Source organism: Rana temporaria, chromosome 2 (genome assembly GCF_905171775.1).
Source record: "Rana temporaria chromosome 2, aRanTem1.1, whole genome shotgun sequence".
Lineage (NCBI taxonomy): Eukaryota > Metazoa > Chordata > Amphibia > Anura > Ranidae > Rana > Rana temporaria.
The window spans coordinates 145,495,981-145,521,698 of record NC_053490.1 but is presented as its reverse complement, the minus strand read 5'-3'; the positions used below and the strand labels follow the sequence as shown (position 1 = coordinate 145,521,698).

At 45.4% G+C, this 25,718-nt stretch overlaps 2 protein-coding genes across 2 annotated transcripts in view; both read left to right on the top strand.

Moving 5' to 3' along the window:
- LOC120928245 (GPALPP motifs-containing protein 1-like) overlaps positions 1–1,184 on the top strand; it is a 26,407-nt gene extending 25,223 nt beyond the window's left edge. Inside the window, exon 5 of the mRNA XM_040339352.1 lies at positions 1,116–1,184. Within this exon, the coding sequence (XP_040195286.1) occupies positions 1,116–1,184 (69 nt within the window). The remainder of the gene's footprint in view (positions 1–1,115) is intronic.
- Positions 1,185–5,205: 4,021 nt separating this feature from the next.
- The window catches only part of LOC120929635 (GPALPP motifs-containing protein 1-like), a 41,504-nt gene continuing 20,991 nt past the window's right edge, over positions 5,206–25,718 (top strand). The window contains exons 1-3 of the mRNA XM_040341282.1: positions 5,206–5,510; positions 23,234–23,375; positions 24,909–24,998. Of these exons, the coding sequence (XP_040197216.1) occupies positions 5,435–5,510; positions 23,234–23,375; positions 24,909–24,998 (308 nt within the window). The 5' untranslated portion in view covers positions 5,206–5,434. The remainder of the gene's footprint in view (positions 5,511–23,233; positions 23,376–24,908; positions 24,999–25,718) is intronic.

The window sequence follows — 25,718 nt, the reverse complement described above, 5'->3', positions numbered from 1 at the left end:
ATTGAGCATGCTTGTGGAATGGCGGCAAACTACGGTACCTAAAATAAGTCTATAGATGACGCTTTCAATTTTTTTTACAGGTTACCCATTTAGCGTTACAGAGGAGGTCTAGCACTAGAATTATTGCTCTTGTGCCAACGTTTGTGGCAATACCTCACGTGTGGTGCGAACACCATTTACATATGTGTGCACAACTTGCATAAAGTGCATCCAGAAAGTATTCACAGCGCTTCACTTTTTCCACAATTTGTTATTCCAAAATGGATTCAATTCAATATTCACCTCAAAAATTCTACAAATAGCCCATGACAACATGAAAGAAGTTTGTTTTGAAATTTGCCAAAAAAAATATTAAAAACCACAGGTACAGAAGTATTTTTTTTTTGTGAGCTGGCGCCATCTGGTGGTGAGCAGTTGGTATTACAAGTTATTACCACCAGATGTGTGAACTGGCGCCATCTGGTGGTGGCTGTTGGTATTACAAGTTAAACAGCAATTCTAATGTAATTTTTCACTATTTTTTCACTGCCATCTTCTTCCCTCTAATTAGAACCCCCAAACATTATATATATTTTTTATCCTAACACCCTAGAGAATAAAATGGCGATCGTTGCAATACTTTCTGTCACGCCGTATTTGCGCAGCGGTCTTACAAGCGCACTTTTTTGGGAAAAAATTACACTTTTTTCAATTAAAAAATAAGACAACAGTAAAGTTATCCCCATTTTTTTTTATATTATGAAAGATAATGTTACGCCGAGTAAATTCATACCCAACATGTCACGCTTCAAAATTGCGTCCGCTTGTGGAATGCCGACAAACTTTTACCCTTTAAAATCTTCATAGGCGACGTTTAAAAAAATCTACAGGTTGCATGTTTTGAGTTACAGAGGAGGACTAGAATTATTGCTCTCGCTCTACCAATCGCGGCGATATCTCACATGTGTGGTTTGAACACTGTTTACATATGCGGGCGCTGCTCAAGTATGTGTTCGCTTCTGCGCGCAAGCTCGTCGGGACGGGGTGCGTTTTCTGGCTCCTAACTTTTTTAGCTGGCTCCTAGATTCCAAGCAAATTTGTCAAACCCTGGTGTACCCATTTGTCTTCTCTACAAGCTTTTCAAAGTCCAGAATTTGTACAGCCTGTCTAAGCTTGGAGAAAAAAGGAAGAGGACAGCTGATTGAAGGGACCCCCGTTCACACAGGAACAGAGCCGAGACTGTCAATCTGCTGGAGGTCCCTCCCCTGTCACCTTTTTTCTCTTGGTGTCAGGAAAACTTGTCAGAAGTGATTCATGCTGATAGCAGAGGAATGAAGCACCAGTTAGAAATGGCACTATTGAGGGATATGCTTTGTTTATATTTCAGGTCTGAGGTTTACAACCAATTTAACACTACCCTCTCCCCAAACTGACGACGCAGCAGTCCAAAAGTGTCTGTCTTACTACTTCATGCAGAAAGCAGACACGCTAAGACATGTATTGTGTCACTGGCTGGATCACCAGGTGAAAATATATATTTTTTTAAAGTAATACTAAACGAATAGTTTATACATAAAATTAGTATTGCTGTTGCTTGGACACATAAGGAGTAGACAAAAATAACTAGCTATATATTAAAAATCAAGGAATCAAAAAGGTAGGGTCACCCACCAATTTTGATACAATAGAATCAGCATGCAAGTACTGAACAGAATATACATTGAGTTGCAGAGTGAGATCAAATGACCGAGTAGGGCATGCAAATTTTGACCTTATCCTGGTGTACATACAACACCGAATAATGCGTTTGCCAGCTTGTGTACATTTGGGAACATCATTAGAGAGCTATTTTTGCACCATATGTTGCACTTGGTTCTGTGACATGGCTTTGAGTGTTATGGTCTAACTATAACAAAGAACAAACCCCGAACCAGATTACTTTCACACCATTATGGATCATCCACCATGTTTAACAGCAGGCAACAGACATCCATTATCTTTCTCCAAACAACCTATCTGTATGTTAATTAAAAAAAAAAAAAAAAAAAAAAAAAAAAACCCTGAAAAAAGATGTGCATTTTTTTTTATTTTTTTTTTAAAGGTAAACTTTTCCTTAAAAAAAAAAAAAAAAAAAATGGCCCGAGGCCGTGTCATACTTTCATAGAGTCCTGTGAATGTGAGAACTACAAGTACCTACAGCCCTTGTGGCTGCGAGCTTGTAGTTCTCAATGAACTACCGTGGCGCTATTCGGCGCTCTAAGTAGTTCATTGATACATCCCGTCAGTGTGTAACTGCCTGCCCATACAAGTAGACAGTTTACTGATCGGCTAATCAAGGGTGCAATGCTTTTCAGGCTCCTAGTGTAAAAAAAAAAATTATAAATATACATTTTCTACCTACAAAAAGAAGCGCATTTATTTTATTTATACAAAGATGAACCAGTTCACCTGGTGTAACATGTAACAGATGCACCGACCCCCACTCGCCTAGATCTGACAGCTAGCGAGGGATCACACCCCCCCCCCCCCCCAGCTGTCACAAATGCAGCCATGCGGGGATCCACCCGCGTCATCCATTCGCAGTGTTCTGTGAACTAGGAAAACTGCAAGGTCAGACAGCCTTTGCGGCTGTCGGCTTGTAGTTCTCAATGAACTATTATGGCACCATTGAGAGCTGTGGTAGTTTATTAAGTCTGTCACAGTGTAACTGTCTTTTTGTATTGGAGGTACAGGCAGACATCTACACAGTCAGTCTGCAGGACCGTGGCATTACACCCACAATATGCCGATCGTGGACGCAATGCTGTACAGATTCATTACAAAAACAATTATATATTTTTTACATGCAAAAAAAAAAAAATTTGCATGATTTTATTTTTGTAAAGGTGAACTTATCCTTTAATTCTTTTGGGACCACAATCCCTGTAAGAAGCATTGGTTCTTTCCCCAACTAGAGTCTCTCAGAGCTCCTGAATTCTGGGTCATAATTAAAGGACAGGTACAGCCAAGGCTTGTTTGGATACATTTCTCCTGTGGATTACAGAAGAAGTGTAGTTTGAAGCCCGCTGTCAGGCTGACGTCACAGAGCAGGTCCAGGCTCGGGAAAGATCATGACCATATAGTTGGGATCCACCCACATGCCTGGACCAAAACCCGACTCAGCTTCGCTCGGTTCTCAGCCTTAGAGCAAGCAGGGGGGTCAATGCTGCATCCACCTAGGTAAATATGATTCTAAAAATAGAAAAAAAATCCCCATAAATTCTCTTTTAAGCACTATAAATCAGTCCTCTCTTCTCCAAGCCGACTACTCTGAAACCCCCCATACCCTGCATGGGTAAGAACCCCTGAATACTCAAAAATTACATTCAAGTTGTCCCCTTAAATAAAGGGACCATAACCACAATAACCAGGACCCAGGTTGCCTGTCCAGGAGCCATCTGTGGTATCTTGTACACTACATTCAACATTAAAAATACAAAGCATTCTGTGAATAGCACCCATGCCAGGTGGACACCCTCTGATTATTAAGCAGAAGGAAGCTGCTCGGCCGAGGACAGCATGATTATGTTAGAAGCTGTGACTACTACCATGCTGCTTTGCTTCCACAGACATGGAATATGTATGGTTACACAGGACCCATGTAGCTATGCTAGAAAATCCATACCTGGAGGTCAGCTTTAAAGTGTAGTAAACCACTGGAAAAAGAAAAAATATATAAAAACGTTCCCCTGTAAGACAAATGCATAACGTGCTAGCATGCATTGCATACTACCACGTTATGGGAGACTTACCTTAAAACACATCCTTTCAGCGTCACGCAGTCACAGATGAGAAGGCTTCCAACTTCACCTGGTCTTCCTTCTGGGTTTGTGGCCTCCAGCTACATGAGAGGCCAGGGCCGTGAGGTCACTCCTGCGCATGTACGCAGGACCCCTCGTTTACGCCACCAGCTGTGAACGTGCGGTGTAGTGTCACAGTTTGCTGCCTATCCTAGAATGCTGCGGAAGTCACGTGGCGGCCAACTGCGCATGCGCAATGTGTTTCAAACGCAAGTGCGATGCGTTCCAATGGATTTTCGACAGTACACACCAGCGAACCCGGCATTCAGGGCGACGTGGATTTAGAGGAAAGTGGCCAGTCGACTTCGCTCGGACGGCTAGCTCCGCTCGCTCGGCCTCCTGGCTCTTTTTTTAACATCCTCCAATCCACGGGGATGTTGAGGAAAGAGCCTGGATGCCAACTGAGGTTTCACTGGTGTGCACTGTCGTGAATGCATACGAACGCATCGCATTTGCGTTTGGAACGCATCGCACATGCGCAGTTGGCCGCCACGTTACTTCTGGAGCATTCTAGGATAGGCAGCAAACTGTGACAATACACCGGCGCAGTATGCCAGACCTTCAGAGCATATGTGCAGGCGATGGCACCGGCTTCATTCACTCTGAACAGCTCCTAAACAGGGCAAGCTTGGCATATACTCACAGTACCTACAGGTAAGACTTATTATAGATTTTCCTGGAGGTACAAGTAAATAAAATAAAAACTAGGTTTACTAGCACTTTAAAACTGGATCACAGACAGTGCTGGACTGTGGTGTGGCCCCTCGGGGGAAACCAATGCGGCCCCCTCAGGGGAAACCAATGTGGCTATACAGAACTGCAGTCTACTTCCCTCCTTTACAACAAGAGCAGAGGGAAATAAGAGTGCTCAGTGTCCGGCCATGACCCATTCCTTGGTGGGTGTCCTCATCTCATCACCTACCTCGAGGCAGACCGGGGAAATAGCCCGGCTGGGGACCCCACTGACTCCATCCTCCACACCAGGGGCTGTTGGGAGAAGCAGGCGGCCACTGTCCAAAAGCCTGTGTGGGTGTTGGAGGCCCGGATTCTGGAGAAGCTGTAAATACCGGAGGACGAAGCACAGGCGCAGGATAGGGAGCACTGTACTCCATGCTTGGAGCATGCAGGATGACAACGTGCGTGCACCCTTCACTTCCGGGTGCCTATAACATAACAAACTACATAGCCCTCAGCGTATGGACTCCATTAATACACACTTATCCCCCGTTTGTAATTACACTGGACTAGTATATTTCACCAGCTTTAATTAAACCGAATCATGAAATGTATTCTATGTACTGTAACTGGAATGCCCAACTCAAAGATGGCCCCAACTACGATCATACAGCCAGCTTGAAGCGCACACGTCACTTCCTATCATAGTTAACACTTCCGTTACAAATTCTGACGGGTCGTCTAATCTATCAAAACACGGGCGCTCGGAGTTTTGTATTCGTGGAATTTAGACGAGGCTGGCACTGCTCGCTTAAATTGGTCACCCCCGTCGTTTTATTCTAGAATTGTATTCCTTCCATTATTTAACGTGCACGCTCAAAATTAGGACCGGAAATGTCGCGTTTTAGTGACGTCACATAGCTGCGCCGGTTTAGTTCAAGATGTCCCAGGATATTATCGGTCCGGCTCTTCCTCCAGGATTTTGTGCTGCTAACGAAGAGGAAGACAAAGAGGATGGTGAGATATGGAACAGCACGGCAATAGACTGAAGGTGGTGGGACGTACACAATAGAATGCTGTGGGCATTGGTTTGTGATTGGCTGTGAAGAGTAAAGCTCCACTTAGCTTTGCTGTTCGTATAGATTACATATGAGGATTGCAATGCTGGCTTTTTTCATCCTTCCTTCACTGCCTGCTGATCACTGTCATGGAACAAGCCGATCAGGTGTCCCCAGGCAGACATAGAAGAGCACTTTTATAAATGAGATCTCTTTCTGGACATAGGGCTCGCCAAATCCCAGCACCTGGTCACCACGGTGAATACAAATTGCAGCCTAAAGTCTGGGCCTTAGTCAGGCCATTCACTGTTGGCATCAGGCAGGCTCGGACTGGTATTAGCCTAGGGCACACTAAGCATTTTACCTGTGGACCGGGCCACTGGGCTGCATGTCCTTGTGGGGTCCAAAGCAGCTGGGCTGCTCCATGACCCCGCACCGCTCACCCAGCCTCTCTGAGGCTACCCGGCCATTCAGATTACTACAGGTCAGCTGACCAATGACTATGCACGTGGAGGAGCTGGGGGAGACCCCATCGCTTGATGTCAGGATAGGAGTCACTGCTGCCACACCGGAGATAATGAGAGTGCCAAGCTGCCAATGGTGGCATCTGCACTTGCCGTTAGAAAAAAAGTCAGAGGAGCAGCGGGGGTGGTTGCATATAGAGGAATCGATCTCTCCATTTTCCAGCCTCTGAATGCTTGCAGGAGGGAGAGAAGCAGGCTTTCAGAGGCTGGAAAATTGAGAGATCGATTCACTTAGAATCGGGGTCTCAAACTGGCGGCCCTCCAGCTGTTGCGAAACTAAAAGTTCCATGAGGCATTGCAAGGATGATAGTTACAAGCATGACTCCCTAAAGCAGAGGCATGATGGGACTTGTAGTTCCGCAATAGCTGGAGGGCCACCAGTTTGAGACCCCTGCTCTATATGTAACCACCCCTCCTATCTGGCTTCTCTTTGCTGCCCTCCCTGTGCTGTCCGCAAAGCCAAGCCCCCCCCCCCCCCCAAATTCATGCTCTTTGACGTTAAAAATAAAGCTTGGTTTAAAAATAAAACTAGCTCCATGTACACCCTTTTCCAATTGAATCATCCACTTCATATCTCCTTTCCAGGGTCCATCCTCCCGTACCTTCCCCCATGGTTACAGGTCATGTAAGCACCCCTCTTCATGGTTTTCCTCTAAGACCAGGCCACTCACTGCAGTGGATGGGTATGTGCTACTCAGACTCTGGTCTGTCCTACCAACCAATGGCTGCAATCACCCAAGGAAGCCTGTACAGGTCAATGACCCATGCCCTGGCTGTTCACGTGTAAATGGACAGCTGACATTTTGCATGCAATTGGGGACAGATGAGCGACCCCAGATGACCTCCTATATGTGACCATTTATCTGCATACATCAGGTTCCAGGGACAAGAATCAGATTCTTGCAGCTGAAATTACAGGTGCATGGAGATGGCAGCATCCGCTCAGCCTGCGTAATGTATTAAAATGCTGCCACTACAGAATAGAACGACACAAGCAGGCAGATCCATGAGCAGTTAAGGCGGGGTGATGACGACGACGACATCAGCGTGCCGCTCTAGGGGAGCTCACCTAGGCTGCCACGGGTGTACCAAGATGGCCGCCGTTCCGGAGCTAGGCCATGGTGTGCCGATCTGAACCTGGTGACCCGTTCGGATCACGGATCATTGGCGATCCATTGCACCACTACTGTACTCTATGACTCCAAAAAAATCACCCAAATTGATAAATGTGGCTATGATGTGCTAGTAAATTACATATGAATCAAAATATCAAATACAACTGTGTACAAATAAACACATATATAACTTTTGACCAAGTCCACAAAATTCAGGGAAAAAAAACATTCTTACATTTTGGGCACACGTTCATCTTATAACATTGACCCTCATGACAGAGGTCAGATTGGGTGTTCATATAGATCAAGCCGCTATCCAATCGGATCCTGTCCAGAAAATCTAGACGGATAATGGTCCTATTGTCCATCTGACTGGTGGATCGGATGAAAATGTACAGGTGGTCCTTTTCCATCCGATTTCCCCATAGAGGAGAGCGGGACAGTGGAGCAGACAGTCTGTCATCCACCTGCTCAATGGGGATAAGAGGAGCGCTCCCCCCCTGAGCAAGTGGAATCCATTACCTCCATTCACCTTTTTATTTTTGGTGAAATGGAGATCTAGCGCCAAATATCCTTGCCACCTATCTGGATCCCATTGCACATAGTGGTAGTAGTGATGCCCCCATGCTGCCAGTGTAGCAGTCCGTACTCTGCAATACTCAGCCCCAAAGAAAGTGCTCATCCTATTGCTGGCAATGACAAGTGCGTATTGGTCAGCACAGCTACGTGGCCGTGTTGACCACTGAGAAGCACATCTGAGACTTCTTTCGGTAAGGTGTTCCAGAAGAAAGAAGTGCTTCACATTGGATAGTATGGTCACATGGTCGTGTTGACTATTGAGTGCTTGCAATTGTAGCATTGGGATGAATACTCTCTGCGTGGCTGTGTATGGACCACTACACCAGCAGCACTATGTATCATGGCCACTGTATGTATAAGGGTCCAGAGGGGTGGTCAGGATATTTAGACATTATTTTTCGTGAAAAAGTGAATTTACCCTTTAATTATTCTCATACTAAAATAACATTTTGTTAAGTAATTTTGTTAGCTGATAGCCATGCAATTTTTCATAACTATTTCACATTTACCTTTTTTAGCCAGAAGATGGAGCTCAATGCAAGACTTTTTGTGGCTCAAAACAGATTCAATCCCCTTCCCTATGCACTAGCAATTTAGCTACCTTTGTTGTTCACACCGCCAGGAAGATAACCTCATATTTTCTGGTAAAGTGACAATAAACTCCAGTTAAGGAAAAAAAAAAATGATATTCAAGTGTGTATTCTTAACTTAAAGTCTGGTGTATGCATACCCTGGATTCCAGTGACAAGAACCAGCAGATTCTTGCAGCTGGGATGTAGAGCTGCACGATTCTGGCTAAAATGAGAATTGTGATTTTTATTTATTTTTTTGCTTAGAATAAGGATCACGATTGGCACAGCGTAACATCTTTCACATTATACAAAAAAAATTGTGATACACTTTTTTTTTTTCATTAAACAGTAAGGTTATTTCTCTAGTCGTCTTCCAGGACAGCCTCTTGAGACCTTGGGCTCCTCCCTCCGGGACAGGAAACACGTACACCCTTTTCTTTAAAGGGCAGTCCTCTAGATCTCCTCCTCAGTTATTGTGTTTCCTGCCAGAAGGGAAGGAGCATGTTTTTTAGGGACTTTTAAAAATGCTGGATTTCCCTCTCTGCCTGGTACCCCTCTGCTCCTGCTAGGAAGAGAAGGTCACCGATTTCACTGCTGTCTAAAGCTCAGAGAGAGTGGGAACCCTTGATGACTGCACCCCCCCCCCGCAGTACCCAGTACCTGTTGCGTTGGTCTTCCTCACAGAGCACAGCGCGGTACATCAGCAATGGCGGCGGCGAGAGACGCTGGCTGTGCCATGCCGCTCTGCACTGCAGATCCCCTTCCGGAGCGGCGCTGAGGGGCGGGACGGATGCGTTCCACAAGGCGGAAGTGCATCACCGGAACGGCGTCATCAAGGGGCGCCGTCGAAACCTAGTCCCATTCGACTTAGGCGCGGCAGTGGAAGGAAGGCACACGGAGCGGTGTGTTCCAAACGCAGCCGGGCTGTTCCAGGACACAGGACCGATAGAGGAAGCGAGGCAGGCTACAGACTCCGGGTCCACCGGCTCCGGCGTCTCCCAGGTAAGGGGGGCTAGGCTGACTCTTTACTTACCTTGGGGGACCTGGTCTAAATTATCTCAGGACCTTTTTTTCCTCCCTGGGCAGGGAACCTGTGGTGGAGGGCTCCCCAGCACTTATCTTTTTCTGACACACGGTGTGGTTGTCAGGGGGCATTGTTTTCTATATCTAAACAACTCTTTTGGTGTTTGTGTTTGATTTTAGGTCAAAACTCAGGACAAAACGCCAGCACAAGCCCCTAAAAGAAAGTGCGCTGTATGTGGGGAAAAGTTGGGTTCCAGCTGGAAAAAGCCTCTATGTGTAGAGTGCATCTCCAGTCTGGTCAAAGACGACTCTGTGGCAGAATGCCAAAAAGTCTTATCTGTAAAAGATGAACTCGCATCCACTTTCAAATCTTTCCGGGGAATGATGGATAGGATGCAGATGCCGTCCCCAGTATATAGGACCCCTAGTGCCCCGTCCTTGGCAACTCCGGTCGAAGGGGATGAGCATGAGGAGGAGGAAGCAGGAGGGTCCACTCGGTCCCAGACTTCCTCTCAGGTAGATTCAGCTTCTGGCTCTGAGCTAGAGGAAGACTCTTCCAGGGGGACTAGATATAGACTGTCTCTAGAAGATGTGGGAGACTTGCTTAAAGCAATATATGAAACCCTAGAGATCCGAGAGGAACAGGTCCAGCTATCTAAGCACGACCAACTTTATCAAGGTAGTGCTGTAAAGACCAGGTGTTTTCCTGTTCATAAATCGTTGGTGGAAACGATTTTGTTGGAGTGGGAGCAACCAGAAAAAAGACCTTTTTTTGCAGGGAACCTAAAGCGTAGGTTTCCTTTTGAGGAAGATACAACGCTCCCATGGAACAAAGTTCCAAAGCTGGATGCACCTCTGGCCAGGGTATCAAAAAGAACTGACCTGGCCTTCGATGACCTTGGATCACTTAAAGATCCGATGGATAAAAGGGGTGACGACATTTTAAAAAGGGCATGGGATGCTTCCACTATTGCACTTAAACCAGCGTTGGCGGCTACCTGCGTAGCCAGGAACTTGGAGTGTTGGCTCAATCAGCTCCAAGCACATATCACTGCTGGTACTTCCAGGCAGCAGATCTTAAAATCTTTCCCGCTGCTCTTGAAGGCGGCTGGCTTCCTTGCCGATGCTTCCTCAGAATCGGTGAAGCTTGCAGCCAGATCCGCAGCGTTAGTCAACGCAGCCAGAAGGTCGGTCTGGTTAAAGACATGGACCGGTGACGCCGCATCAAAGTTAAAACTCTGCGGCTTACCCTTTTCTGGCGATCACTTATTTGGTCCGGGTCTCCAGGAGGCACTAGAAAGGACACAAGATAAAAAGAAAGCCTTTCCGAAAAGAAAGAAGGAAATAAACGCTTTTTTCGAGGGTTTAGGCAAAACCAGAAAGACCGGGATTCACATCCTAAAAAACATTGGTCGGGCCAAAAGGGACGGGGAAGAGGAGGAATCTTGTTTAACCCTCCTCAGGTTCCCCCCAAAACCCAGTGACACTCAGGTCCCTGTGGGAGGAAGATTGGGGGAGTTCCTCTCACAATGGACAGAATTAACAGTCAGTCCCGTTTGTACACGATCTCATAGAAAACGGCTACAGGCTGGAATTTTCAGCTCCCCCTCCCCCGATATTTTTGGTCACTCAACCTCCCAGAGACCGGGAGAAAGCAGAGGCCCTGGGTCTCCTTTTAGGGGACCTGTTGGATCAAAGGGTTCTGTCGGAAGTTCCCCAGGAGGAGGAAGGTCAGGGGGTGTATTCACACGTCTTCGTAGTGAAAAAACCCTCAGGAAAGTACAGACTGATTTTAAACCTTCGTCCCCTCAACAAATGGGTCCGGTACAAACGGTTCAGAATGGAATCGATATTTTCAGTCACCAGTCTGATCTTCCCAAAGTGTTATATGGCCACCGTGGACTTACGGGACGCATATTTACACATTCCGATCCGTCAGGAATGCCAAAAATTCCTGCGTCTAGCGGTGAGACTGGGTTCTGCTACCAGACATCTGCAATTCAGGGCCCTCCCCTTTGGCCTGTCTTCCTCGCCAAGGATTTTTACCAAAGTCCTAGCAGAAGCCCTGGCACCCCTGAGACTCCAAGGAGTAACAATAGTGCCTTACCTAGACGATCTGTTGTTCATAGCCCCGTCTGGTCATCAGTTAGAGAGCGACCTGAAGGTAGCCCTGTCTTTCCTGCGTTCCCTGGGTTGGCTGGTCAACGAAGAAAAATCGCAGATGATACCATCCCAGGAGGTAATGTATCTGGGATACAGAATATCCTCAGTAGAAAAGAAGATTTTCCTTCCCCAGGAAAAAAATCTCAAACTGGATCAGGCGGTTGCTCTCCTCCAGACGAATCAGAAAATCAGCATAAGGCAAGTTATGCGAGTTCTGGGTCTGATGTCGGCCTGTTTTCCGTCGGTACCCTGGGCCAGATTTCATTCACGTCCTCTCCAGGCACATATGCTCAAACTTTGGAGTGGCAGGAAGGAGGATTTGGACCTCACAATACCTATCCCAAAGAGCATTCAAAGAAACCTATGGTGGTGGAGAGCCAGAGAAAACCTGGACAAGGGTCTTCTCTGGGATCCGCCAGTGGCTCTGGTAATGACCACCGATGCCAGCAGGGGGGGTTGGGGAGCCCACCTGGGAGAAGTTTGGACCCAGGGTCAGTGGGCGTCCTCGGAGGTCCTTCGGTCATCGAACCAAAAAGAACTGCTGGCCGTTCTAAAAGCCATTCAGGACTTCAAGTGCTATCTAGTGGGTCAGCATCTACAAATCAGGACGGACAACGCTGCCACAGTAGCTTATATAAACAAGCAAGGAGGCACAAGGAGCCCAGCCCTCCAGGCAACAGCTACACAGATCTTGATCTGGGCAGAGAAAAATCTGGTACACCTTTCAGCTGTACACTTAAAGGGCTCACTGAATACCCTGGCAGATTTCCTCAGCAGACAGGTAGTATGCCAGGACGAGTGGTCTCTAGACCAGGAGACTTTCTACCAGATAGTGTCACTCTGGGGACTACCAGAGGTGGACCTGTTCGCAGCAGAGGAGAACAGGAAGGTTACAACATATTTTTCCATTCACCCACAAGACAGAGCGAGGGGGATAGATGCCTTCTCACATCCTTGGCATTTCAGCCTGGCATACGCATTCCCTCCAGTGAGGTTGATCCCCAGGGTAATTCAAAAATTTCTCAGGGAACCAGCGGATCTGATTCTGATCATGCCTTTCTGGCCCAAGAGGCCATGGTTCGCCAGCCTGTGGAGGCTGGCCCTGTATCCACCTTGGACACTTCCGGAAAAAGTAGATCTACTATCCATAGGTCCAGTCCTTCATCCTCAGATAAAGAACCTGAAACTAACTGCCTGGTTTCTGAGGAGCAACTATTGAAAGCACAGGGTTTTTCGGATAAAGTTGTCACGACTCTCTTAGGGTGTCGCAAACCTGTAACTAGAGCAATATACTCTAAGGTGTGGAAAAAATTCAATTCCTGGAAGATACAGCAAGGAATGAATCATTCCGGCATCCCAGTAGTGCTAGAATTTTTGCAGGCAGGTGCAGACTTAGGCTTATCAGTCAGCACTCTCAAAGTACAGGCGGCTGCCTTAAGTATTTTTTTGGATGTACCTCTCCAACAGGATCGCTTCGTCAAACTTTTTCAAAAGTCGTCTGACAAGATCTAATCCAACTAGGATTAGAGCCTGTCCCTCTTGGGATCTGTCCTTGGTACTAAAGGCTCTTACTAACAAACCTTTTGAACCGCTGGAAGAGTCTTCCCTGAAACATGTTACCCTTAAAACAGTTTTTCTAGTGGCCATAGCCTCAGCCAGGAGAGTCAGTGATCTTCAGGCCCTCTCTATTAGGGAGCCCTTCCTATCTGTTTTTGACGATAGGATAGTCCTTAGGACGGATCCTAGCTTCCTACCCAAGGTAGCCTCTACCTTTCATAGGACTCAGGACATTGTCCTACCAACCCTGCTTTCCTCTTCAGAAGATGATGAAGGGGAATTTTTGTCCTTATTGGATGTTAAAAGAAATCTTTTATTTTACTTAGATGTCACAAAGGAATTTAGATTGTGTGACTCACTTTTTGTTAACTTCTCAGGTGCCCGCAAGGGTCACAGAACATCAAAATCCTCTATTGCCAGATGGCTTAGGATGTTGATTGTAGAAGCATATATGTTAGGGGGTAGGGAACCACCTACAGTTAAAGCACATTCTACTCGGGCAGTGGCGGTTTCCTGGGCAGAAAGAGCAGGAGCGTCCCCGGAAGAGATCTGTAAGGCGGCAGCCTGGACATCTTACTCAACCTTTGCAAGACATTACCGGTTGGATCTGCTGTCAGACAAGGATCAGGCCTTTGGACGAAGGGTCCTCCAGACAGTAGTCCCACCCTAAAAACCAGTAAGTTTCTTGCTTGTCATCTCAAGAGGCTGTCCTGGAAGACGACTAGAGAAAGACCGGAGTTAGGCTTACCGGTAACTCTGTTTCTAGGAGTCTTCCAGGACAGCCGGAGTTTTTCCCACCCGGTGTCTGTTAGGAACTGTAATTGTGGTGAAGATATAAAAATGATCTAACGATGTGTTAGTAGACTGTCTTTCAGGATCTTCTGGTATTTCTCGGGCAAACTGAGGAGGAGATCTAGAGGACTGCCCTTTAAAGAAAAGGGTGTACGTGTTTCCTGTCCCGGAGGGAGGAGCCCAAGGTCTCAAGAGGCTGTCCTGGAAGACTCCTAGAAACAGAGTTACCGGTAAGCCTAACTCCGGTCTTTCTTCCCTAAAAAATTGTGCTCGAAAATCTGCTGCGCAAATCCCAGAAGAACGAAAATAGATAGGCTGGTCAAACACTTGACGTTGAATACTTTGAGTCTGTTAAAAAAAAGCCTTGGGGAGCTGGATGGCAGGATCTCAGTGTACATAAAGCTTACGTTTCATTTCTCACTACTTGCAAAACAAAGCTTTACTGAAATCCCTTATCGAGAGGCACATGAAGGCTGCCGACCTTTTTTAAAAACACTATTCACTTGAGTGTTGTGCTGTTCTAGTAGCATGACAAGATCCTCATCCCAAATGTTCACATCAGAGTTAGCTGTCAGCTGTAGAAAGTCCATGTGGATTTCAGCTACGAACTGCAAAGAGCAGATGTGTCCAAGCTCCAATTTATAGAATAAGGATCTTCGGATCGCAGTTACATCACTGCAGTCTGGTTAACTAGTGGACTGTTTGTATCACAATTTGTCACATGCCTGATGAAGGGTCCTGCGTGACTCAGAAACATCCCAATTTTGGAGATCCTGGTGTGCTGGTGACACTTCCTTCTTATGGTTAACTAACCCAGGGCTCTGAGATTGATAAATAAATAATAGAAGAAATTGGGCGAGTGCCTATAGAAAACCAAATTTCAGTACTTCATACAGGCAGGCAGATTTGAGACTACAAAGGCGCTCAGCAGCGTCCTCGCAAATCATTGAACTACAAGCCATCGGCTGCAATGCCTGATGTTAGTTGTACATGTATTCACAGGAAGCTGTCACAGAGCAGGGGAGATGGACAGAATTGGTCACAGTAGCTGAAAACGTGTTGCATGTTTCACCCTAAATATGAGTGGAACAAAAGGTGAGCTTATCCTTTAAAAGTACTATTTCAGTGTTTGCAGATGACACCAAGCTGTGCAGTTGAATTATGTGCTTATGGGATGTCTCCAACTTGCAAGTTAACTTCAATGCATTATTCAAGCAGGCAACTATTTAGCAAATGAGGTTTAAAGGGGTTGTAAAGGTAAATGTTTTTTCACCTTAATGCATCCTATGCATTAAAGCGGAGGTTCACCCGTATATATGACTTTTTCCCCTTAGATGGATGCTCGTTTTGTCTAGGGGAATCGGCTAGATGTTTTAAAATATGAGCAGTACTTACCGTTTACGAGATGCATCTTCTCCGTCGCTTCCGGGTATGGGCTGCGGGACTGGGCGTTCCTATGTTGATTGACAGTCTTCCGAGAGGCTTCCGACGGTCGCATCCATCGCGTCACGATTTTCCGAAAGAAGCCGAACGTCGGTGCACAGGCGCAGTATAGAGCCGCACCGACGTTCAGGTTCTTTCGGCTAATAGTGATGCGACCGTCGGAAGCCTCTCGCAAGACTGTCAATCAAGAAGGAACGCCCGCTCCCGAAGACCCATACCCGGAAGCGACGGAGAAGATGCATCTCGAAAACGGTAAGTACGGCTCATATTTTAAAACAACTAGCCGATTCCCCTAGACAAAACTATCAGGAATCTAAGGGGTAAAGATAAAAAAATAAATAAATGGGTGAACTCCCGCTTTAAGGCAGGGGTCTCCAAACTTTTTACTTTGACGAGGGCCACATTCTATATTTTACACATATTCGCGGGCCGGAAAAATAATTTATAAATAAATCCACAGTAGAAGAATAGAATAGAATTTTACTTACTGCTGACAGCAGGACTGGATGGTGCTCCTATATTCTTTGCTGGCACCTAAACGCTGGAGCATAATGCAGCGGGGCTAAACTTCCAGCGTGCATGAGGCTTTACACCTGTGTCCCCATCAGTCCCCCCATTCAGCTGTGTCCCCATTAATCTGTGTCCCCATCATTCATCAGGCTATACCCACAAATTGGTGTCCCCATTAGAGCCCCCCCCCCCCCATCATTCATCCGAGTCTCCCTGCACATTTGTGTTCCCATCACAGCCCACCCTCGCCTGCATATTTGTGTCACCATTAGAGCCATCAGCCCCCCTCCTCACATGTTTGTGTCACCATAAGAGCCACCAGCACCCCCACATTTGTGTCCCCATCAGAGTCATCAGCCCCCAAAATTTGTGTCCCCATCAGTCTACAACCCCCCCTCCACATGTGTCCCCATCAGAGCCATAAGCCCCTAGATGTTTGTGCACCATCAGCCCCCCCCCCCCCCCACACACACACACATTTGTGTCCCCATAAGTTAGCCCCCCACATCCCCATCAGAGGCATTCAACCCACCCCCACACAAGTGTATCGGCCCCCCTTCTTGCATGTGTCCAGCGCGTCTCCATCACTGGCTGTGCAGACCTGCTGCACCTTCCGACTCCCGCCCCGCTGTTATTAGACACTCGTTACTGGTTAACAGGGAGGCGGGATCAGGGAGGCGGCAATGGGTCTGCACTAAACACCTCATTGGCTGCTGAGATGCCGTGGTCCCAGCAGCCAACACAGTGAGACGCCGGGAGAGATTGCGGGACCTGCGCTGCATATTGCCTGGGGCGAATATGCAGCGCAGGTTCCACAACTAACAGGTGGACCAAGAATTCAAGCTGCGGGCCAGATGTGGCCCGCGGGCCGTAGTTTGGAGACCCCTGCATTAAGGTGAAAAAACATCTGACAATTCCGCCCCTGTTTTACTTGCCTGAGCCCTCGAAAGTCCTGCGCTCGCCCCCGTCATTTTCGTTTCTGAGCCTGCCCGTTGATTGGCTACACTCGATGGATTGAAACCAGCGCAGCCATAGGCTTGCGCTGCTGTCGATCACATCCAATGACGCGGTACGCCGGGGGAGGAGCTGAATGATACAGTCATCGGCAATACTTGCTGGCTGTATCACGGGAGCACGCCCGCAGGAATTCAACACCATGCTCGCTCGCATGAAGGTGTTGAGATCCTGCGGAGAGGAGCCGAGACAGCTGTTGAGGGTACCCAGAGGACAGGGTTCGGGGACACTCTGTGCAAAACGAGCTGCACAGTGGAGTTAAGTATAACATGTTTGTTGCTAGGGGGGGGTACTCAGAAGGCAGGAGGAGCCAGAAGCACCAGTGGGGGGACCCCAGAAGAGGAGGATCGTGGCTGCTCTATACAAAACTGTTGCACAGAGCAGGTTAGTATAACATGTTTGTTTATTAAGAAAAAAAATTGCTCCTTTACAATTAGGGGGATATTTGGTGGTGGTCATTTTCAGGTCATTGCAGAAGTTTACTTTGTTTACTTTTTTGGAGGAAAAGAGAATTGGCCTCCAAATACGGAAAGGCTACTTTACAGTAAGAGCTGTGAAACTGCAGAAAAGGCTACCTCAGGAACTAATTTTGGCCAGCTAAGTAGATTGTTTTGAGAGGGGAAAAAAAAGCTGGCTGTATTTCTCAATGCACAAAATATAACTGGTGATTAACATGCATAGGTAATAAATAGGGTTGTCCCGATACCACTTTTTTGAGACCGAGTACAAGTACCGATACTTTTTTTCCAAGTACTCGCCGACACCGATAATTTTTTTTTAATGTCATGTGACAGTGGCAGTTTTTTTTTTTTTTTTTTTTTATTATTATATATTTTTTTTTAATCAGCCCTGTTGGGGGTCTTTGGGGAGATATCCGGGGTCTTAACAGACCTCTGACATCTCCCCTTTGAGACCGAGAAAGGGACTAAGGACACAGATTCCACAGTCCCTTTCTCAGCAGCCTCAGCTAAGAATGGAGAGAAGCTTCTCTCCATTCATAAACTGAAGCATCATAAACACAGGTTACGATGCTCGGTTATATAAATGGACAGAGTCAGTGATCACTGACTCTTTTCATTCGGGAAAAGGTAGGAGCCGGATTTAGCTCCGCTCTCCATCCTGACAAATTGAGGGGGGAGAGGACTGCACGGACGGGGGGGAAAGACAGCATGGGGAAAAAAGACAGCACGGAGGGAGAAGACTTGCAACTCCCCTGCCTGCCCAGGTATCGGGTGAGGCATCGGAGCATTTCCCCCGAGTACAAGTACTTAGGGAAATGCTCGGTATCGGTACCGATACTAGTATCTGTATGAGGACATCCCTAGTAATAACACTATGGGGTAGTTGATCCAGGGAATATCTGATTGCCTCTTGGAGTAAGGAATTTTTCTTCAACCTACTGTAGACAAATGGGACATACTTTATTAGGGTTTTTTTGCCTTCTTAAAAGAGAGAAGTATGGGTTTTCAGTGTTTTTTCTTTTTTTCTCTTACTTATTTATACTAACCTCATGGATGGAACATCAGACTGATGCTGCATCTTTCCCCTGCCGTCACTCCACTGAGAACCGAGCCACCGAACATCGCAGATGGCTCGGTTCTTACTCCTCCCCGAGAGAAAAGCTGCTGACTGTCAGTCAGCGTCTCTCCTCTCTGCTTCTCCATTGGAGCGCTGAGCTGTAAAGGGGCGGGGAGAGGCTGTCTCAGCGGCTCGGAGACTGCTATCAATCGAGGCAGCTGGCGGATCCAGACTTGGAAGTCAGGATGACGCGCTGCCCCAACTGATGGCAGTGACATCAGAGGAGAGTGGACTTCAGACTGCTCTCCACTGAAAACGGGTCACAGGAGTGCAAAATGAATTGCACTCCTGTGACCCTTAGGAGAAGCCCAGCCTTAAAAGCTCAGGCTGTACTTCTCCTTTTAAGGATCAACTTAGTATAGGATTGTGTATGTGGAGGCTTTCTGTTTTTTTTTTTTTTTTTCTTGGGTAGACTGCATGGAGCTCTGTCTTTTTTTCCCCCCCCTCCTCCTTCTTTTTTTTTTTTTTTTTTTTGTATGTATTTATTTTAAAAAAAAATTGTATACATGTTGTTGAAAGCCTAAATAAAGGGTATCAATAGATTACCCACTGACATTTTAGAACAAATGCTGTACTTATTTGGTCTGTCAGCGAGTGAATTACGTTGTCAATTTAGCTGGATATGGGATTTTTGGCATCACATGGCAGTGTAGAGCAGATGTTTTCAGGGATTTGTGCCAGGCACATAATAAACACATGTAACTGTTGGCAGAATGTGAAGTGTCCCTGTGGTATAGACTTAACTGTCAATATGAACAAGGGGCTCATGCGTTTATCACAGAATGAAGTCTGTACCTGAAAGCTGTTCCTTTTAATTGTTTTCTTTTGTCTTCAGGCATCTCACAGACACTGTAAATGGGGACTTGGTTCACGTAGATTTGATTTGTGGAAAAAATAAAAATGCACCAGTCCTTAGCGTCTTTATTAATGTCAACATAGAATAGACTCCCCATATGGACAGCTTAGAAGCCTATTCTAATCGGTACGATATTTTTATTGATTTTGATACATGAAAGTACCTGTACATTGCAAATATATATATAAAAAATGTATATGTTAACATTATATTTTAAGGGTCAGGTCTGGACAAATGTTTAAAAGGGTCAGGACCTCTGTGCACAATGGACAAGGACAAAATGCAATATTGGATGCCCGGGATCTTTGGGTTCTCAGACTGCGCTACATTAACTTAACTTAAGCCCCGGACCATTTTCTGCTCAAAGACCAGGCCACTTTTTGAGGTTCGGCACTGCGTCGCTTTTACTGACAATTGCACGGTCGTGCAACGTGGCTCCCAAACAAAATTGATGTCCTTTTTTACCACAAATAGAGCTTTCTTTTGGTGATATTTGATCACCTCTGCGGTTTTTATTTTTTGCGCTATATTAAATGTCCCCCAAAAATATATCAACAAAAAAAAGTTTTTCTTGGTTTAGGCCGATTTGTATTCTTCTACATATATATATATATATTTTTTATCGTGACTGCGACATTATGGAGGACGCATCAGACACTTTTGATGCTGTTTTGGGACCATTCACATCTCCACAGCTATCAGTGGTATAAAAATGCACTGATTGCTGTATAAATGTAACTGGCAGTGAACCACTAGGGAGCCAGGAAGGGGTTACATGTGTCCTAGGGAGTGATTGTAACTATGTGGGGGGGCTGAGCTTACTGCAGGGGTTGACAAATTTGCTTGGAATCTAGGAGCCAGCTAAAAAAGTTAGGAGCCAGAAAACGCGCCCGTCCCGACAAGCTTGCGCGCAGAAGCGAACACATACGTGAGCAGCGACCGCATATGTAAACGGTGTTCAAACCACACATGTAAGGTATCGCCACGATTGGTAGAGCGAGAGCAATAATTCTAGCCCTAGACCTCCTCTGTAACTCAAAACATGCAACCTGTAGAGTTTTTTAAACGTCGCCTATGGAGATTTTAAAGGGTAAAAGTTTGACGCCATTCCACGAGCGGACGTAATTTTGAAGCGTGACATGTTGGGTATCAATTTACTCGGCGTAACATTATCTTTCATAATATTAAAAAAAATGGGGATAACTTTACTGTTGTCTTATTTTTTAATTAAATGTGTAATTTTTTCCCCAAAAAAATGCGCTTGCAAGACCACTGCGCAAATACGGCGTGACAGAAAGTATTGCAACGATCGCAATTTTATTCTCTAGGGTGTTAGGATAAAAAATATATATAATGTTTTTGGTGGTTCTTATTAGAGGAAAGAAGATGGCAGTGAAAATAGTGAAACATTACATTAGAATTGCTGTTTAACTTGTAATGCTTAACTTGTAATACCAACGGCCACCACCAGATGGTGCCAGCTTACACATCTGGTGGTAATAACTTGTAATACCAATGGCCCCCCCTTCCAAACCAAGTCGCCAGGACCCTATTTCTAGTCGCCATGGCGACCTGGTGCCCGGGATTTGTCGAGCCCTGCCTTACGGTGACACAACACTGATCACTGCTCCCGATGAGAGGGAGAAGACGATCAGTGTAATGTCACTAGGCAGAACAGGGAGAGGCCTTGTTTACACTGGCCTCTCCCCGTTCTGCCGCTCTGTGACACGATGGCGGGACACCGGCGGACAATGAGTCTGCGGGTCCTGCAGGCATGGTCACTGAGCTTGCGGCAGGGGTGCGTCGGCGGCACAAAATTCAAAGCAAGGTAAATATACATTACTTTGCGCAGCCGTGCCATTCTGCCGACGCAAATGTGCAGGACACGGTCGGCAAGTGGCTAAACTAATATTGTTGAAGCACCTTTTTGCTTTTGTTACAGCACTGTCTTTCTGGGTATGAGTCTGTCAGCATGGCACATCTTGACTTGGCAATGATTGCCCCTCTTCTTTGCCTAAACACTCCATATCTGTCAGATTGTGAGGTTATCTCCTGTGCACAACCCTCTTCAGATCAGGTCACCCCACAGATTTTCAATTGGGGTAGGTTTTAATCTTCTGGTGAAGCCATTTCTTTTGTTGATTTGGATGTATGCTTTGGGTTGTTGTCATGCTGAAAGATGACGTTCCTCTTCATGTTCAGCTTTCTAGCAGAAGCCTGAAGGTTTTGTGCCAATAATGACTGGTATTTGGAACTGTTCATAATTCCCCCCTACTTTGACTAAGGCCCCTGTTCCAGCTGAAGAAAAACAGCCCCAAAGCATGATGCTGCCACCACCATGCTTCACGGTGAGTGTGGTGTTCTTTTGGTCATATGTTTGGTGCAAACATACTGCACATCTTTTGGAATTATGGCCAAAAAGTTTAACCTTGGTTTCATTAGACCAGAATTCATTTTCCACATACTTTGGGGAGACTTCAGATGTGTGTTTGCAAAATGTAGCTTGGATGTTTTTCTTCATAAAAAAAGGCTTCTGTTTTGCCACTCTACTCCATAGCCCAGACATATGAAGAATACGGGAGATTGTTGTCGCATGTACCACACGGCCAGTACTTGCCAGATATTCCTGCAGCTCCTTTAATGTTGCTGAAGGCCTCTTGGAAGCCTCCCTGACTAGTTTTCTTCTCCTCTTTTCATCAGTTTTGGAGGGAAGTCCAGTTCTTAGTAATGTCACTGTTGTGCCATATTTTATCCACTTGATGACTGGCTTTACTGTGTTTCATGGTATATCTAATGCCTGTGGTTAATCAGAGGCAATTTAAATGACAGCAGGTGTGTATTCCTATTTAACATGAGTTTGAATGCGATTTCTTAATTCTGAACACAGCTACATCCCCAGTTATTAGAGGGTCGGCACATTTATGCAACCACATTTTCTTTCATTTTTTTTTATTTTTGCTAAAAGATCTGACATTTTAACAGGGGTGTGTAGACTTTATATCCACTGTATTTTGGCCAAAGCTCACTTAAAATGGTCTGTTACAAAGTGAATAACCGGTCGGTGGTTGCACAAATCGAAATTTGGCATTCTTTTTTTTTGGTAACCATGAGTGAAGCATCCACCAGCTAACGAGAAGAGGGACCTTCTGGCTTTTTGGCAGCATTTAAGTTCCAAAAGCCTTCATCCCTGATGGTATGGGGGTGCATTATTGCATATGGAACGGACAGTTTGCACATCCGGAAAAGCACTATCAATGCTGACGGAGATATCCAGGTTATAGAGTAGCGTATTCTCTTATCCAGACAACTACTTTTTCAGGGAAGACCTTTCACATTTCAGCAGGACAATGGCTTTGTAGTAGAAGAGTCCGGGTGTTTAACTGGCCTGACTGCAGTCCAGCCCTATCGCCAATTGATAATATTTGGCGCATATTGAAACGAATAATACGAAAATAAAGACCCAGGACTGTTGAGCAGTGACAAGCGTATATTGGGCAAGAATGGGGCAACATTCCTCTCCCAAAACTCCAGCAACTGGTCTCCTTCAGTTCCCAGATGTTTACAGGGTGTAAAATCGTGGTAAACATGGTCCTGTCCAAACTTTTTTGAGACGTGTTTCTGCCATTTATTTCAAAATGTCTTTATTTTTATTTTTTCTTAAAATCTGTACATTTTCACAGTTTAAACATTTGATATATTTTCTATTGTGAATAAAATACGAGCTTATAAGGTTTGCAAATCATTGCATTCTGTTTTTTATGTAGCTTTTACTCCCCAACTTTTTCAGAATTGGAGTTGTAGCAAACTGTCAACATACATGCTCAGTTATACTTTGCATGGGAAAACCATATCTTTTGGATCTAGTAATCCTAACCACCATGAGGTTTGACAATGCTTCAGATGTGATCATGCGCACATGTTCCTGTTTACATCCTAAGTTGAATTTTTGTGTATAGTTGCAGGTCCAGTATTGCCTCCTGGCTACAAGTACAACCACAGTTCAGACTCATCCGAGGACAGTGATGAGGAGACTTCATCCAGCACCATGCACCACAACAGACTGTCTACTGGAAAGGACAAAAATGATTCCACAAACAGGTCGGCTCAAAAAACACCAACCTCTGAATTAGGGGAAACTTTTTGTTTGATATATACGGGGTGCATTTCCTAGATCTGGCTATAAGGGGTAGTAGAGGGTTTACTGATATATTTGATTTAGTTGACCATAGCCCCCCTTAAGTGCTTGTAAAGTAATTTTGATGTGTGTTATAAAAAAAAATTGTCCTATTTACCTGCTCTGGGCAATGGTTTTGGCACAGAGCTGCCACAGTCCTTCTCTTCTGGGGTCCCCCACCAGTGCTCCGGACAACGGAGGCGACTCCTCCTTTTCTGTGTGTCACCATAGGAGAATGCTTCCTATGTTGACACACATGTAGGCTTGATCCCCAGTAGCGCTGTGTGTCCATTGACTCATTATTGGATTTGATTGATGGCAACAGGGGAACCAATGACTCCCGCTGCTCTCACGGAGTCCAGTGAGGAGGGTAAGAGCAGCGCCGGATCAAGATCAGGCTCAGGTAAGTATTTTAGGGTAGGGGGGGTACTTCTGCTTAACTAACAATAGGCCTTCCTACTTCTTGGATGCTAACTTACAGATAATTGCAGGCCTTTTATTCTTTGCACACCCTTTTCTCCCTATTCTTCTCGCAGTGGCCATTTTGTACTAAGAGCAGATAAATCCATTGCCCTTTACTTCTTAGATCTTTGGGTCTGCCTCCTGGATTATGTGACAGTGCACATCATCTGAAGGGAATGGCACTGATTATGCTGCCGCCTTAGGATGCACCTGTGTGGCCCTGGTTACATCACCAGTGCCTCACTCAAATAGGGAGTGGAAAAACAATAAGTAAAAGCAAAATGTTTAATAAATGTAACATCATTTCATGTCCGCATGCAGAGCTGCATATCGGTGTGGTTTTTAGTGAACAGTGAGAAAGGTCCGCTTTAAGCTAATATATTTTTGTGAATATGTGGCAAGGTTGTCGTGTCATGTTCCTTTTAGTAAGCTGTTGAACTGCTTATCAGGTTTGCAGGATGGATGCCCTGACCGTATAGGCAGTCAAGCTAGCAATTGAAGAAGTGCACATGGCAGGCTGGCAACACTGCTGCAGCAATAGCTTATAGTTGTCGGCCTGCAGAAGGAAGTGCTGTTGCTGACAGGATCTCCATGTAAGAAACTTTACATTGGAAACCAAAAGAAATGGCTGAAGGCATGATGACAAACATACTAAAAAAAAAAAAAAAGATTTAGATTACATACTTTATTCTCACTATTACTTTAACACCGAATTTGAAATGTATCTGAGCAAAAAACATCATCACACATACAGTATATGATTTTATCTGCAATGGATTTCAGAACATTTCCCTGTTTCAGCTCCTTTATATACAGCGTGTTAGCGCTGCATACCTAATCCAAATATAAAAGCATGTGCCAGTAAAATAGATGCAAAGGTCTGTTATACAGGTAGGGTTTGGCAGTACTGTCCACAGACCCTTTTGTGTTAGCAGTCACTTAGCAGGGCTTGTATGGCATTTTAATTGTGGTTTTGTTTTCTTTCTTTTTTTCAGAAAAATTGGAAAGGCTTCAGATGATGATGATGATTTTTTTGGTCCTGCTCTCCCTCCAGGCTTTAAGAAACGATCGGACTCCCCTGATAGGTATACTGCTTTATCTGGGGGGGGAAAAAATGATTTTTGCAGAATTCTAAGTTTCAATATAGCAAAATCATCTGCACAAATGACTTGTAAGTTAAATTGCTTTACCCGTCAAGCTCCTTATTAAAGTGCAAGCAAGCAGCAACAGGATAAAGCATGAAATCCTCCAGTCATCAAAAGGTGACATTTCGAGCATCAACTAAGCTCTTTTTCAAGCATGGAGTTTTAAGCCTTGATGGCTCAAAAAATCACCTTTTGGCATGGATAATGTTATGCTTGCGTTGTTGCTGCCTGCTTGCCTTTCAATTTAGAGCTACATAGATTGAGCTACTGTACTTTCAAATCATCTTTTTTTTTTTTTTTTTTTACAGTACTGAAATATTAAGATGCCACATTTATGCCATCAGGCTGTTCTCTATGCATGTGGAATTGGGTATATGATGAGATCGGAGTGTGCTTCATTACAAGACTTGAATAATTCCAAGTGTGTGTTCCTAGTAGTAAAAAATGAACATCCCAGTACCCCCAAATACTAGACAGCTGGTTTACCCCCACATTCTTCTCTTGTCAGGATGTGTAGTGATTTATTTTAGGTAGGGCTGGGGAAATTAAAGATTAATTCCTTGATTAATCTTTAATTTTTTTGATCAATCAAAATTCTTGACGTCACCAGACAGCCTGGACAGTGAGACTTACCCTGCTGGATGCGAGCAAACTCCACCC